We start from the raw sequence: 16,238 nt of genomic DNA, 5'->3' as shown, positions 1-16,238 counted from the left end.
GGTTTACACTGTGAGACGGATGAACAGTGCTGCTTTTATACCAAGGTCCACCATGAGTGTCACCACGGTCACCTCTAAACGACGTTTAAGGTTTAAAGAAAACCCTGCAGGTCAGATCTCTAGCGTCTGGTACCTGGAGCTCCAGCAGAGCCCAGAGCCGGAGCGGTCCGTTGCCTAGGAGATGAGGGAGGGGCTGTTCTCGCGGAGGGTACAGCGCTTCCGGGGGGGGCGGGAGGAAGTGAAGGTGCGGCGCAGGACGCCCGTCTAGCAGCCAATCAGAAGGCGAGGCGCTCATTCAAATTGCGGCCGCCGCGGGAGCGAAGCTGGGCGTAGTGAGTGTTGGGGGACCCGGTGGAGGGGCTACTGGAGATCGGGCCCGCTGAGGGCCGAGGCTGGGGGCGCTGCGGCCCTTCCCTGCCGGCGGTGCTGCCGTTCGGAGCCGGGCGGCCGCCGAGGGTCCCGGCGAGGGGTGCGGGTCGCGCAGCTGTCCTCCCGGAAGCCGCCGGCAGGGCGGTGGGCGCTGAGGTACTGCCTCCGCCTCGCGCGACCAGAGCTTTGCAAATGGGTTTTGGTTGGAGTAGAATTTCCAAGACTTCTTATAGTAGCGAGTTCTATTGTTTTAGTTGAAAGTTTGACGGGAGATGCTTATAATTGATTGGACTATTTGCTTTTGTAATGATGCTTCATATCAAATCTTAAAAGACTCTTAAAAATAAGCTTCTGTTCATTTGTTCCTTGATAGTAATGATGTCCGGAATAGTTTGAACCAGTCATTTTATAAGGTAGACTTGGGCATGCGAATTTATAGGCTTGCTTACTTTTTTGAGGAGAGGGGTATCTTTTTGAGACAGGGTCTCCTTGTAGTCCCACCTGGTCTGGAAGCCACTCTGTAGACCAGGCTGGCCTCGAACTCATAGAGAGATCCGCCTGTCTCTACCTCCCAAGAGCTGGGATCAAAGGTGTGCGCCACCATACCCGTCAGACTTGCTTTTATGTAAGAGGCTTGATGAAGAGTTGGCTAGCAGCCAGGGTGGGCGCTTTCTTATTCCTGGCCTGTATTTACACACACTCTCGTCTAGTTTCTTGTACATAAGGAATAAAGGACTGGTAGTCGACTCATCTTTTTTTGGGGGGGGCGGGGGGGAGAAGGGTCTTGCTTTGCACAAGGCTGCCCTTGAAAGTTCCATCCTCCGGAAACTGAGCCTACCTAGTGCAGGGATTACAGGTGTGCACTATCACACCTGGCTACTTACCTAATCTTGCATTGTTTTTCTCAGCAAAAGCAATTACTTTATAGTACTTAATGCCTGTGGTACTTATTTAAGAATAATCTGCCTTGTGACTTCCTTTTAATCTCCTTGTGGTCATTCCTGTATTTAACATACATTCAAAAGTATAAAAAAAATTCTTTGCTGCTGACCCTGATTAGGTGCCAAGGTTTCTAAGCTGGGGGTGCTTGAAAAACATCTATGTTTTGACATTTTGACATTTCTTAAAGTCACTTGACTCCCATGCTATGACATACATCACCTGTGTGTTTGTTCTAGACTAAAGGAGAATGAAAGGTCTTGTCTTTGAAGTCTGCAGTATCTCTCAAATACCTGGACTGTAATGAAACCCTCAGTAAATATTTATTGAATAATGATTAGAAGTTCTTTGAGGGCAGAGGTTTGAAGCTACTTGGAGGCTAAATTGGAGATGGACATTGTGATTTATTGTAATAGATACCTCTCAGAATTTATTTCCACTGTGGCAGAACCTCTCTTTTTAAAGTTTGTACTAATCTTTTTTTTTCTTTTTGTTCTCCTCCTCTTCTTGTATAGTTGAGTGGATATTTTTGGAATCCGAAAAACACAAAATGGCTAGAAATCAAACAAGCATCCAAAAAAGCGCATAGATTCTTCACGTTCCTTTTTTTTTTAATGATCTTTTTACTTGTTGCCAAGATGTCGGTACACACTGTGCATAATAGATATAACAGTGATGTCCTTGAAGTTTCTTCTTCCCAGAAGAGTTTACAGAGTGTCCTCGAGCACAGCAGCCGACTTAAACTGCATCTGAAGTCAAATACGTTAGAGTGTGAAAATGATGACCCATTATTGAGATCTGCAAGTAAAATAAGAGACATAAATAGCACTTACGTTATTTCTGCCTGTAAAAAAACAGGAGATATATCTCTTACCCCTAACCCTGGTAGACTGACCCTTCAGAGAAGGACTACACGGAACAAAGACTCATCTTTACTTGGTAGTGAGCTGGGAGACACAGCTGGAAAAACAGCAGATACAAGTCTTACATTACAACGCCGTCGTGCTAAAACAGATTCTGTGGAAAAGTGGAAAACAACCCAAGGAGATATGCTTGAAACAACAAGTAATGTGGGCGGTAACACAGAAAATAATTGTGCTTCTCAGGAAACCAGGACAAATGTAAAGCTAAATAATAGAAACACTTCTGTTGCTGCTTCAGCAGTTTTAGACTCAAATGATGTTGGAATGATGGTTGATGAGAAATGCAAAGACACGTTTTCTGCCTTCAGTAGAGCCGATGAACATGGTGCAGTTAAGCACTCAAACAGTAGAGCACCTATTGTCTCCCGGGGCCAGCCTGAAGTTGTTAGATCAGGACATTTCGTAGTCAAACCTACTGAGAGCAAGCTGGATATCAAAGTGTCAGGAGCAGGAAACTTACACCATGGAAGTTTTGGGAAGGACGTGGCAAAAAATTCAAATAAATTTGGAAACTTAGAAACAAGGACCCCTGTGAAGTGTGTAACAGAACACAAACTGACACTAAAGCATGGCGTGCCTCAGCTTAAAAGCCCAGCCACATCAACACTGAAAAATAAGATGCCTAGCCTTCAAGCCAAGCAAAGGTCAAAAAGTTCTCTTCTTGTGAATAAAAGGGAAAAGCCACAAGGCGGTACACTCCCTCCAGAAGAAACTGCAGTTCAGGACACCTCCATAGAAACAGACCCTTTAAAAATAGAGAACAGTCAAGTAACAGTGGCTGTGCGTGTACGGCCTTTCAGCAAAAGGTATATTATGCATTTGAAATCTCAGGCCAAGTCAGTATGCTGTAATAATATCTTTAATTCCTTTGTATTTTTAGAAAGTCAGTGCAGTATTTATGTGTCTTCAAAGTTTGTATTTTCCTGTAGCAGGGGGTGTTGAACACAAGGCCTAATGTATACCAGGCAGATAGTCTACCTCTGAGGCATAGCTCTAGGTCCAGCACTGTTTAGGCTTAATTGTAGTGTATTGATTATTTTTATGATTGGCTACAAAAGTTAAAATCACTCTATTTTGTTTGTGTGTCTCTACATACATTGATTGTTTTTAAAAACTAAATGAGTTATTACTGAGTTCTGAAATCCAGTTTCCTTGTAAACTTGTGATTCCTGAGTAGGAGCTTCTATCTTTCCCTATAAAAAGCAATACATACTTATCTGGCAGGGGAAATCCCATGATCATGAAGGTGGTTTTCCCAGAATGAGGCTCATCTATTGCACTCTGAATGTGCTGACCCCTGCAAATTCCCCAAATGCAAGGAAACTGTACCCCATAATTTTTGTGGTAGAGGGATTTGTTTGTGCTCTCCCTTGTGGGGAGCGGGGCGGTGGGGTGGGGGGCGGCGGAAATACCAGGTCATGCCTTTCCCAAAGGTGTTTCTAAAACTTTTTCCAGAATGTGGTCATCAGCATCATCATCTGTGGTTGATACATACTGGTGATAAGTGGTTTTATCTTATTTGATTTTGATGACATGAAATATTTCTCCAAAGTTGATTGTGGTTGGAATAGTCACAGATTAGAGATAGGAATGCATAGGTAGGATTGCAAAATAGGATTAAATGTGAATGTGGAATAGAATTACTTTAAAATATTTTAAGGGAAGGCAGTAAAAATTTCACAGGATCCATAATTCTTAACGTGATGTTGTGTATCTAAGCAACTTAGGAGTAGATGTAGTAATCGCTGCTTCAGTGAAAGAACCCGGAGTTTGAACTGAAAGACTCAGTAGTTAGAGGCAAGTTGATAAGTGCTAGAAAGGCCTTTTTAGCAAAATTAGGCAGTGATAAGGGGAGAGAATTGCTGCTGAGGTGATTTGAGAATGTCAGGAAGTGTAACAAAGGCTACAAGAACCATCAAAGGAAAAGGTAATAGAACAGAGCTGATGGGGCAAAGTCCTAGTGGATGACTAGAACAGAAAAGACTTAGTACGGGACTGTGCTGGTTCAACACTCATCAGACCATCCCTGAAAGAAGGGAGGACGGAGCGACACTCATCAACTGATGAGGCAGATGGTTTTGAGGATTGATTACGTTTAAAAGCAGATTCTCAGGGAAAGGAGAATAGAAAAAGAGGCTGACATTTGGGGCCAGTGATAGTGTTTTTCTGGTGAGTAAGTGAAGGTTTTCCACCCAAGTCTGAGCTAGAAGGACAGATATAAAGACCCGAGGTTTTAAGAGAGAAACCAGTGGAAGGAGGGACCTTTGGATTAACAGTGATGCCTAGTAGTCAAAAGACACTTTGGTTTGAATTTACTTCAAGCTCATTGTAGTTTGTATTTATATTTTCTTCCAACTTTATATAGATTTTTTATCCACAAGCTTTATAATATAAAAAGGTGTTTCATGATTTGAATTGAAACCTATACATAGAATGGGAAGATGTCTAGTTCAAGAGAAAAGGAAAAAGGTTTTCTGAACAAGGAATTTGAAATTCCATTTTTCCTTTGGGTAGTGGCTCTGGAGCTACATAAAATATATTTTGGAAACCCACTGAACTTGGTTTCCCAATTTTCTACAGAAAGCTAAATAATTATCTTGCCTTGGAGGAATGATAAATTTAACAAGCTCAGACAGGCCCTTACATTGGAGATGGAACCCATAATAATGACAGTAACTTGACTTTTCTCTTTGTGCTGCTTCTTAAAGAGAGAAGATTGAGAAAGCATCCCAAGTTGTCTTCATGAGTGGGGAAGAAATAACTGTGGAACATCCTGATATGAAACAAGTTTACACTTTTATTTATGATGTTTCATTCTGGTCTTTTGATGATTGTCATCCTCACTATGCAAGCCAGACAACTGTGTATGAGACACTAGCGGCACCACTGCTAGAAAGAGCATTTGAAGGCTATAACACCTGCCTCTTTGCTTATGGTCAGACTGGCTCTGGAAAATCATACACGTAAGTTATATTGCTCATACAACTATCCAAAAATGTCTACTTTTTCTTTTGCAAGAAACAGCATTGTTGTAGAACGAATATAATTTTTGTTTAATTAAAAAATATTTATTAGTGTGTGTGTGAGTGCACGCATGTGTGCACACACATACATGGTTGTTTGTGCCACAGCACATTCGTAGAGGTGAGATGACAACTTTGTGGAGTTGGTTCTTTCCTTCTAAGTTTACATGATTTCTCGAGATGGAACTCAGGTTGTCAGGCTTGTGTGACAAGAACCATTACCCACTGAGCCATCTTGTCTGCCCAAGATTATAGTTCTGAAACCACACAGATCTTGGTACAGGCCTCATCCTTTATACTAGTTCAGCAAACTTAGGCAGGTAACTGAATCTCTGGGCTTTAGTTTACATATGAGGTAATTTACCTTATAAGTGTCATTGGCTCTGTTTTGATGTAACTTAATATTTCTTGTGTAAACTAAAGCTTAGAGAAGGAATCTTGTATATATTACTATGAGAATTAATAATAAGGCATCTGTGCTGGATAGCTTCAGTTGTCAACTTGACACGTGGGAAGAGGGGACCTCAATTGGGGAATTTCCTGTATAAGATTGACCTGTGGGCATTTTCTTGATTATTGAGTGATGTGGGAGAGCCCAGCCCACTGTGGGCGGTGCCACCCCTGGTCAGGTGGTCCTGAGTTGTATAAGAAAGCAGGCTGAGCACAGGCCAAAGGAGCAAGTCAATAAGCAGCATTCCTTCATGGTCTGTGCTTGGGGTTCCTGCCCTGATTCCCTGCCTGGTTTCCCTTGAGGATGGACTGTGTTTGTAAGACAAATAAACTCTTTCTGCCCCAAGATGGTATTGATCAGAGTGTTTTGTCACTAGTTTACCTTATAAGTGTCATTGGCTCTGTTTTGATGTAACTTAATATTTCTTGTGTAAACTAAAGCTTAGAGAAGGAATCTTGTATATATTACTATGAGAATTAATAATAAGGCATCTGTGCTGGATAGCTTCAGTTGTCAACTTGACACGTGGGAAGAGGGGACCTCAATTGGGGAATTTCCTGTATAAGATTGACCTGTGGGCATTTTCTTGATTATTGAGTGATGTGGGAGAGCCCAGCCCACTGTGGGCGGTGCCACCCCTGGTCAGGTGGTCCTGAGTTGTATAAGAAAGCAGGCTGAGCACAGGCCAAAGGAGCAAGTCAGTAAGCAGCATTCCTCCATGGTCTGTGCTTCAGCTCCTGCTTCCAGGTTCATACCTTGAGTTTCTGCCCTGGCTTCCCTCAAGGATGTACTGTGATCAGGATGTGTAAGTCAAATAAACCCTGTCTTCTCCAAATTGGTTTTGGTCAGAGTGTTTTATCATAGCAGTAGAAAGCAGGTAGAGCAGTATCTTAGTCTCTTTCTGGCATTTGGAAGATCCAAGATGTTAAAATTTTCTTATATTAACCTGTGTAAGCAAGTGTGACATCATTAGACCAAAACCTGGCTAGAAATGTTGGATTAGACAGCTTTCACATATATTCACTTTACTTTATACAAGTACCTGGTTTTATTTTACTGGAAGTAGAGTGGAGTTTTGTTAAAGATGTTTTAATGCCGACTTTAAGCAGGAAGGCTAAGAGAAAGAATTTCTCAGAAGGAAAGACAAGAAACCAGAGAACAGGGGTGTGCACTGCTCAGAGAAGTCACCAAGTACATGGTTTTATCAAAAAGAGTCTGTCTTGAAGCAGCTTAGAAAAATAAGACATCTGATAATGCAGTAGGGTAACTATAGTAGCTATGGTTGATAATAATAAGTTGTACATTTAAAAATAGCTCATAGAAATTTTGAATGCTTCCAACACAACAAAATATAAATGATAAATACTGAAGTGGTGTATCTACCAGTTATCTGATCTGTCCAGTACACGTTATATTAAGGTATTAAAAATACTACTGTATCCCATATGTATATACAACTACTCTGTGAATTCAAAAATTTCAAAAATACTAAAACAAAAGTAGGGCATCCCATGAATGGTGACTCTGGTAATAATTCCTGTCCTAGAAGGGAACATTCAGGATTTTAATAGTAGCTGACATTATTGATAAAGTCTTTGCTTATACGCTCTCACAGTAACCCTCTCAACTAAATACTTCTGGCATTCCCATTTTAAAGAAGAAGAAACTGAGGTTTAATAAGGTTAAGTATCTTGTCTGAGGTTATAGAGCTAACTGGTAGAAATAAGATTTAAGGCTGGGAATGTTGGTAGAATGCTGGCCTGATAGTCACAAAGCCCTGTGTTCAATCCTTAGCAGTGTATAAACAGGTCATAATAGCTCATACCTGTAATCTCAGAACTTGAGAGGAGAGTCAGAAGTTCAAGGACTGGGACTATAGCTTAGTGGTAGAGCACTTGCCTAAAATGTGCAAGGTTCTAGGTTTAGTCCCCAGTACTGCAAACAAGCAAACAAAAAACTCTAAAAATAGGGGCTGGAGAGATGGCTCAGCGGTTAAGAGCATTGACTGCTCTTGCAGAGGACCTGGGTTCAAGTCCCAGCACCCACATGGCGGCTATGAACCATCCTTAACTCCAGTTCCAGGGGAACCTGAAGCCATCTTCTGACCTCCATGGCATTGCATGACATAGGTGCACTCACATACATGCAGGCAGTATACTCATGCATATAAAAAATAAAAGTAATAAATAAAATATTTTAAAAAACCTTCCAAGTCTTTTAAAAAAAAAACTCTAAACAAAAAGCAAAGTAAGTTCAAGGCTACATCATGAGTTTTGAGGCCAGCCTGAGAAAGAATTAAGATTTAGATTAAGGCAAATTTGATTCCAGAGCCTTGATTCTTAGATATTAACCATGAATTTTTATTAGTTTGTTCTCTGTTCCTTTCCCAGTCCATTTCCTCTAAATACCTTTTAAAATCTCTAGACTGATCAGTGTTTCTTTCTCTTCTTTCATAATGTATTTTCTAGGATGATGGGATTTAATGAAGAACCAGGAATAATTCCAAGATTTTGTGAAGATCTTTTTGCTCAAGTAGCCAAAAAACAAACCTCTGAGGTATGTTCAAATTCAAATCAGAATTATGACCGTTAAGGAAATACCTATTTCAAAGTCTAAAAGTTAGTGTTCTTTCTTCTAGGTCATATTCCTTTGGTATAGTGTGGAAAGAGAGGGGATTGTGGGGCGGCTTCCAAATTAAGAAGCAGTTCTTTATGGTGGGCAGTGGTAGAGGGGCAAACTTTCTCATATCTACCTTTTGCTGTTCAGTTTGGTTTGGTTTGATTTAGATAGGGGTCTTGCCCAGCTCATGCTGGCCTTTTAATTCTCAATTCTCTTGCCTCAGCTTTCTGAGTGCTGGAATTACAGAAATGTACGAGCATACCTGGCTCTTTATTTTGTTTTTCTCCTTCTGTGTATGTGGTGGCTCACAATGTAGTGGTTATATACTCTTTTATGTTTCCCTGTAGTCACGTAGGTACATAGACTTAAAGATAGCAACTCTTAGACAGCTTGAAACAGGAAGGGTAGTGAAACCAGAGCAGGAGCACAGACTCAACTTTACAAGCCATGCCATACCACACCTGAATAGTTTGCTGGCTTCTCTTTCCATTGATTCATTTTCATATTCTGGAGGTTTTTGCTGAGTATCTGCCATGCCTACTGGACTATTAGATTAGTTTTTCCTCAAAGTTGATTGATCATGAGAATTACCAGTGTATTATTTACGTTTCTGTTGCTGTGATAAAACACCATGACCAAGGCAACTTATAGAAAGAAGAGTTTATATGGTTTACAATTCCAGAGGGGAAGAGTCCACAATGGCCGGGGATGCATAGCGGAACAGAAAGCTGAGCACTTGCATCTATCTTCAAGCAGGCACAGGAGGCAGAGCCAGACTGGAAATCCAGCAAGGCTTCAGAACTCTGGAAGCCTGGCCTCAGTGACGTGCTTCCTCCATCATGGCCACACCTCCTATAAAGGTTCTGTGACCCTCCCCAGACAGCACCACAAAGTAGGGGATCAAGTGTTAAATACTTGGAGCCTATGGGGAACACTCATTCAAATCACCACAACCTCACCCTTCCCTAACTACCTCTCAAAGGCCTTTCCTCCAAATAGTAGCAATATAAAAATTTGGGGATTGTTTCCAAGCATTGGTGAATACTTTTAAATCATAGCAAGCAGGAAAGTGAGTGAACAAAGAGAAGTTTCTTAAAAGAGGGAGGAACTGAGTTTGCCTCTGAAGACACATATAAGTTATTAGCTTGGGAAAGAAGATATTCTAGGCAGAGGGAGTAGCTGGTACAAAGATATGAGGGTAAGAAAGTAGGGAGCCTTTGGGAATCTAAAATTGTTTATTTGCTTTGAGCATGGAATTTGAGTGTGGAGAGCGGCAAGAGATGAAACCAGAGAGGCAGGCAGAACTTGGCTCACGAAGGACTTCATAAACCAGGGTTTCAGAAGCTTGAGGCTATGGAAGGATTTTCATTAGGAAAATAACATTCATGTTTATTCTTCCAAAAGAAAATATTCTACTTTTTTTTTTCTTTTCCATTTCATTTCATGTGTTTGAGTGCTTGCATGTGTATAATGTGTGTTTGTACTTGTGTGAATGCTCATGTGTATGGATGTATGTGCATGTCTACATGCTTATGAAGGGCCAAGGTTGATGCTGAGAATCTTCCTCCATCATTCTTTGATCTTTTGAGGCAGGGTCTCTCAGTCTAAGGCAGCACTCACCAATACATCTGCTGTTGCTAGCCAGCTTGCTCCAGGGATCTCCTGTCTCTACCTTTCAAGGCTGGAATTATAAGTAGGCCACCATGCCCAGCCAGTATTTACATGGACTGGGGATGCTAACTCTGGTTCTTCAGCTTGCATAGCAAGCACTTAACAGCAGAGGCATTTCTCCAGCCCTTGATTTATTTTTTAAGTAACATAAAAAGTAACAGATTTCCCCACGCGTGGTGGCGCACGCCTTTAATCCCAGCACTCAGGAGGCAGAGGCAGGTGGATGTCTGTGAGTTCAAGGCCAGCCTGGTCTACATAGTGAGTTCCAGGACAGCTGGGGCTACAGGGAGACCCTGTCTCAAAAAGACTGAGAAAAAAAAAAAATAAGTAACAGATTTCTTTATGGCATTTTATATATTCTTGGTTTTGGCTGATCTTCATATTTACTCTTTAAAAATAAAACAGAGGGGTTGGAGAGATGGCTCAGCAGTTAAGGGCACAGACTGCTCTTGCAGAGGACCCGGGTTTGATTCCCAGCACCCACATGGCGGCTACGAACCGTCCTTAACTCTAGTTCCAGGGGAATCTGAAGCCCTCTTCTGACCTCTGTGTCATTACATGACACAGGTGCACTCACATACATGCAGGCAATACATTCATACACGTAAAATAAAAATAATAAATATTAAAAAAATAGAAAAAGTCTTGACTGTAATATGGAAAATGGAATGAAGGGAAATAAGACTAGATGTAAAAGATTGGCTGTGGGACTCAAGCTGGATTAAGTCAGACAAGGTATTGACAGCAGCTGTGGGTGAGGGAGTACACACTTGAGCATAGTAAGTAGAATTGGTAAGAATTAGTAACTATTGGAAATGGAGAGGGGAAGGAATCAGTTTCTGATTGGATAGCCAGAGTGAATATTAATGGCATTTGCTGAGAGCATGAAGGGAAAATAGAATTAAATATATGATGAGTTCTTTCCCCTTTGTGGAAGCATTGCCTTCCTCCTGCTCTCTTCCTCCTCATGCCAGTAATTGAATGGAAAATGAGAAAAGAAAGAGAAGCGTGTGGCCTGAAAACTGGCCTTGAAAGATGAAATATGATTCAAGCCAAAGTTCAGTGGGACTAAGAATGTGGAACCTGGGGGCTTTTTGAAGGGTAGAGTTCTCTATTGGTTGATTAGGATTTTAGAATCATTTGAAAGTAATGGAAGTCAGGGAAGGATAGATGAAATGAGAGTTTGAATTCAAGGTTCATTGCTTGAACACTTCATGTAACCTGTCTCTGTTTCAGCACAGCCAACAGGGGTGATGGTGATAATACTTGACCCATGGGAAAGGCACATAATGAGTCACATTAAATGATTGTGTCTGTGTCAACACTGAAATTATTCATGATGATACAGGTGAAAAATATGTAGATAAGGGTAATTGGAGGTGGTGTAGGCAGCACGGTGGGGGCAGATTGCAGGATCCTCAAAGGGGTAGGGGTGAAGTAGGTTTCTTCATGATGTGCCCTAACTGCTTTCCCAACTCATTCCTACTACATTTTCATCTCTAAGTCCTTTGAAACTCCCATAAGAATATACTGTTTTATATAAAATTGACACTGATGACCTTTGGATCTTGTGGTAGTCCCACATAATTTGGTCTGTACCTGCACATGCCCTTAACTGCCAAACCATCTCTCTGGTACCCCTCTATTTTTGCACGTTTATTTATTTTTATTATAACCGTCCTAGTGTGTATGAAATGGTTTCTCATTGTGGGTTGTATTTACATTTTCCTACTGACAAATGATGTTGAGAATCTTTTCACGTGCTTGTTGGCCATTTGAATGATTTTTGGAGAAATGTCTGTCCAAGTTCTTTGCCCGTTTTTTAATTATATTATCTTTTTTATGTTGGTGCTAAAAGTCCTTTATATATTCTATTTACAAGATCCATATCAGGCATATGATTTGCAAAACATGCAAAGAATTTTAAGGTAAACTGAATACTTTGTTTCTATTTCTACTAGGTCAGCTACCAACTTGAAATGAGCTTCTTTGAAGTCTATAATGAAAAAATTCATGACCTTCTGGTGTGTAAAGGTGAAAATGGACAGAGAAAACAGCCAGTAAGATTTAAATAATTCTTACTGCATTTATTTGTTTAAGTGGGAGGTACATGTGCATGCCGTGTGGCCTGTATGTGGAGGTCAGAGGACAACTTGCGGGAGTCAGTTCCCTTCTACCATGTCAGTCCCAGGGATTGAACAAAGGTCTTCAGGCTTGGTGGAAAGTACTTTTACCAGGTGAACTGTCTCTCTGGCCCTTAAGCAATTTATTAGTATGTGTGTGTGTGTGTGTGTGTGTGTGTGTGTGTGTGTGTATGTATGTGTGTGTATACTTGTGCATACGCACATGGCCACATCATGTATGTGGAAGTCCGAAGACAATTTTTTGGAGTTCATTCTCTCCTTTAGTTATGGATTCTGGGGATTAAACTCAGGATAGCAGGTTTGGCAGCAGGAACTTTAACCTACTGAGCCATCTTGCCAACCCTCAATAATTTAATAATAGTTTAAAATTTCTGTTTATATAGATGCATATAAGTGTGTGAGCTCTTACATTATTACTGAAACATTTGTGTGTGATAGAAATCACTTGGTAGCTCCAATCTAAGTATATTGTCATTTAAAATATTTGAACATCAGCAAAAATAGAAATTAAATTAGTTGAGATTTATTATTTTTTTATTTTAATCAAGTACTGTCTAAAAATTAAAAATAAAATATTTGCCCCAGGATTTAGTAGAATTATGTTAAGGCAAACATGGAATCTCTTATAGTCTGTAAGCCAAAGCACATAAAAGTTTGTAAATTTTTATTTTCATTATAGAATATGTGTTTCATTTGACTGTTGTTTACATCCTTTGACCCTGGGTCTCTCATTGGCCTGGAGCTCACCAGTTAGGCTAGATTGGCTGGCCAGTGAGCCCCCATTCTCCTGTCCCCATCTCCCTAGTGCAGGTTTCCAAGTGTGCCAGGCGTTTTATGTGGGTTCTGGGGTTGAACTCAGATCCTCATGCTTGTGAGGCTAACCCTTTCTTGACTGAGTTATCTCCCCAGCCTCTATTTGTTTGATATTTTGCAGGTAACCTGTGAAATAGATTTCAAGGGTTTTTTTTTTTTTTTTCTTAAATAGTACAATTACACTTGAAGTCTTAATTTTGTGAAGGATCTCAGAGTACAAGAAATGAAAATCTAAAATCATGCCTAATGTCATACAGTTTACCACTGATAGATAACATTGAGAAACTTGTCATTTTCTTCTATTATTTCTATGCATTTAAACATTTCTGCATAAAGTTTAAAATATAAACATAGATGAAAAATTTAAATGAAATTTACAATGAATGTTTTAGAAAGACTTAGCAGCAGATTAATAATAGCTACTGCAGGATTTAACTTAAGAATAAAAAAGTAAGACATTTGATGTACAGCCTATGGTTGTTTATTAATCAGCCATAAGTAACTTTTGGTTATATGTTTCTTAGTGTCTTACAGATTTTTATGAGAGCCTTTGTATTCTTTTCTGGATAAAGATAAATATCTCCCTGAGACTTGAAATATAGAACAAGAAAGATTGTATTTTAAATTGTATTTTCTGTGAAATCCTTGTCTTAGTCTTAAAGATGCTAAAATTTGCTTCCTCCAGCTGAGGGTACGGGAGCATCCTGTTTCTGGACCGTATGTTGAAGCACTGTCAATGTAAGTGTCTGCTTAGCCAGAGCCAGGGCAGAAACCAGATTGGCCTGAGAGCATGCTCTCATGATCCGCATCATACTCCTATTTGCCTTCCCAGCTTGAAACCCTGGGTAACTGGCCTGCTAACCTTAGACTTACCCAATGAAAATTTCCCTCTGTATCCAAGAAGGGTGTGTGTTCTTTGCTTTTGTACTTGTCTTCATCTTTCACAGTACATATAAAGTGCCTGACGTACAGGGTATTGACTAAACTGAGTATGAAATATAGATCTCCTTTTTACCTCTTCTTTCCTGCGTTAAGTTAGAACCTTTTCAACTTTTTATATATGTTACAACTTTTTTGTATCTGTTATATCTTGTTATCTGTTAACAGGGGGGAAGGTGCTGAATTACGAGTTTTATGCATGTGGTTAAGAGCGCTGACTGCTCTTGCAGAGGACCCAGGTTTGATTCTCAGCACCCACGTGCTAACAGCTGTTTGTGCAAACAACTGTTTGTAACTCCAGTTCCAGGGGATCTGATGCCCTCTTCTGACCTCCATGGGCATTGCACTTCCATGCATGTAGGCAATATACTCATACACATAAATAAAATAATAAAAATAAAATTAAAAAAAGAACGATCTTTTTTCACTTTCTCATTTAGCATTCCAGTTCTTAAGGAGAGGAAAGTGGTTCTGTATAAATTCAGCTCTGGGATTCTGTCAGAACTGTACATCTCCACACCCACACATATGCATGCCTATGCATATACATACAAGTTAAAGTCTATCTTTTGGTTTTATGTAGTTGAATATTATACTGCTAAGATTTCAACATACTTTATTAAGAAAAAAAATCATACTTTTTAGTAAAGTTAAAGCATTATCTTATTTTCTGTTCTTTAAGAAATGAAAGATTTAGGGAGAATTAGTTTAATAACATTTCCTAATTTGTTGTGATTTTCAGAGAGAAATTATATATTGGAAGATTATTAATTTAAGAACAAGAGTAAAATCATCAGTAAAACTGATTTTGTCTTTTTACTTCTTAAATAGGAATGTTGTCAGTTCTTACTCTGATATTCAGGTAAGATTGGTTATATTTTGTTTTATTTTAACTAGATAGAGCTATAACTATAAGAATATTCTCAATTGTTGCTTGCATGGAGTAAAGGCTAATCTTGTTACACATTGTGAGACTGATTGTGCATGTTAAACTTCAATCAAAGTAGTTGCTCTTCTGAATTAAAATATTGGACATCTTGTCACTTTAGAAGTTTAGAAATAGCTTTTTTAAGGGTATTATTTCCTGGTACAGGTTTCTGTGACAGAAACAGACAGAAGAAACAACAAAAGAGACAATGGCAATACAAATTTCTTTTTAAACTGTAGAATTTCATACATGCATATAAGGTATTTTGATCAAATCCATGCCCACTCCCTCCCCTCCAACACCTCCTATCTTTCTATCACTATGTACTTTCCTTCCCTCCTTCCCTCCTTCCCTCCTTCCTTCCTTCCTTCCTTCCTTCCTTCCTTCCTTCCTTCCTTCCTCTTTCTTTTGTTCTTTCTTTCGTTCTTTCATTTTCTTTTGTTCTTTCTTTGGCTTTTTGCTACTCTAACATTCCCCCCCTCTGAAGAGGTAACCCTAAAATCTTTTAGGGATTGGATAAGTGCTCCCATTAACATTTTTGGCCTTTGGAACAGAGTATATTGCTAAGAGGTCCAGGGACATTTTGACTTTTAGCCAAGAAACTGGCTACTTTACTTTGGAGTCTTTTTACCCTAACTGCCTGGCCAATTCCTACCTCCTATTCTTTATCATACCATTCTCTGAAGAGGTTACGCAAATTATCGAAAGGGAATTGGGATGCAGATCACTCTGGCTTCTTCCATGCTGAATGAACAGGGATGCAGGGTGAGGAAATTGGGGGTACCCCTTCAGTGGGTCTATTTAAAAGACTCCCAAATTGCATAACTCTTATCTGTAGGGAGAAAAGAAGATCCTTGATTGGTGAATAGTGGATATAAAGGAGAAATAAAGGCAAGAGTAGTTAGCATTACAAGTTCTAGACCTAGACAGGGAACTAGAAAAAGGTCAGAACAGGGCAAATTTCAAATGTTCATATCAGAGTCCATTGGGATTTCTTGACAAGAGCTTCCAAAAGCATCTCTCCATTGGGTTCCTCCTCATTTTTCTTTTGTCTGCCAAGGCTGGACTCAAGAGTGATGGACTCAGGATTTGTTTTCAAGCACTTTGATAGCTGTTGGAGTAGCTAGAATCAGTGTCAGTTCCCTCTCAAAGGCTTCTAGATAGGGGGAGAAAAAAAATTTAGCCATCATTTTAGAACAATAGTGGGTTATCTCCCTTAGCTACAGGTGGGCATTACAGTATTGCAGACCAAGATTTGAAGTCTTACATCTTTGCAGCACTTTGTAATTAGAAACACAAACATCAATGAGAAATAATTGTCAAAATCATATTTTATATGGACTTAAGTCTAATGTCTGAGAAGTGAAATCCCTTGAACTCTTAAAGAAATATACTGATGACTTTACTCTTTGATTTACT

The 16,238-nt window shown here is 39.8% G+C and overlaps 1 protein-coding gene and 1 non-coding gene across 6 annotated transcripts in view; both read left to right on the top strand.

The window, feature by feature from the left end:
• Positions 1-256: 256 nt before the first annotated feature.
• Positions 257-16,238, top strand: part of Kif14 (kinesin family member 14) — an 81,210-nt gene continuing 65,228 nt past the window's right edge. For 4 of the 5 annotated variants that reach the window (XM_029562154.1, XM_029562153.1, XM_008830265.2 and 1 more), the window contains exons 1-7: positions 315-525; positions 1,824-3,037; positions 4,940-5,194; positions 8,174-8,261; positions 11,957-12,055; positions 13,638-13,690; positions 14,723-14,753. In XM_029562154.1, the coding sequence (XP_029418014.1) occupies positions 1,923-3,037; positions 4,940-5,194; positions 8,174-8,261; positions 11,957-12,055; positions 13,638-13,690; positions 14,723-14,753 (1,641 nt within the window). In that variant the 5' untranslated portion in view covers positions 315-525; positions 1,824-1,922. Of the gene's footprint in view, positions 526-1,823; positions 3,038-4,939; positions 5,195-8,173; positions 8,262-11,956; positions 12,056-13,637; positions 13,691-14,722; positions 14,754-16,238 lie in introns of all 5 variants that reach the window. The other variant, XM_029562152.1, reaches the window with a different exon arrangement.
• On the top strand, positions 3,441-3,604 carry LOC115069895. Its single transcript, XR_003849138.1, has one exon. It is a non-coding gene; the product is annotated as a U1 spliceosomal RNA (small nuclear RNA).

Source organism: Nannospalax galili, unplaced genomic scaffold (genome assembly GCF_000622305.1).
Source record: "Nannospalax galili isolate Female #2095 unplaced genomic scaffold, S.galili_v1.0 scaffold113, whole genome shotgun sequence".
In the NCBI taxonomy this organism is placed as follows: domain Eukaryota; kingdom Metazoa; phylum Chordata; class Mammalia; order Rodentia; family Spalacidae; genus Nannospalax; species Nannospalax galili.
The sequence above is the reverse complement of the archived record's forward strand: the minus strand, read 5'-3'. Positions and strand labels throughout refer to the sequence as shown.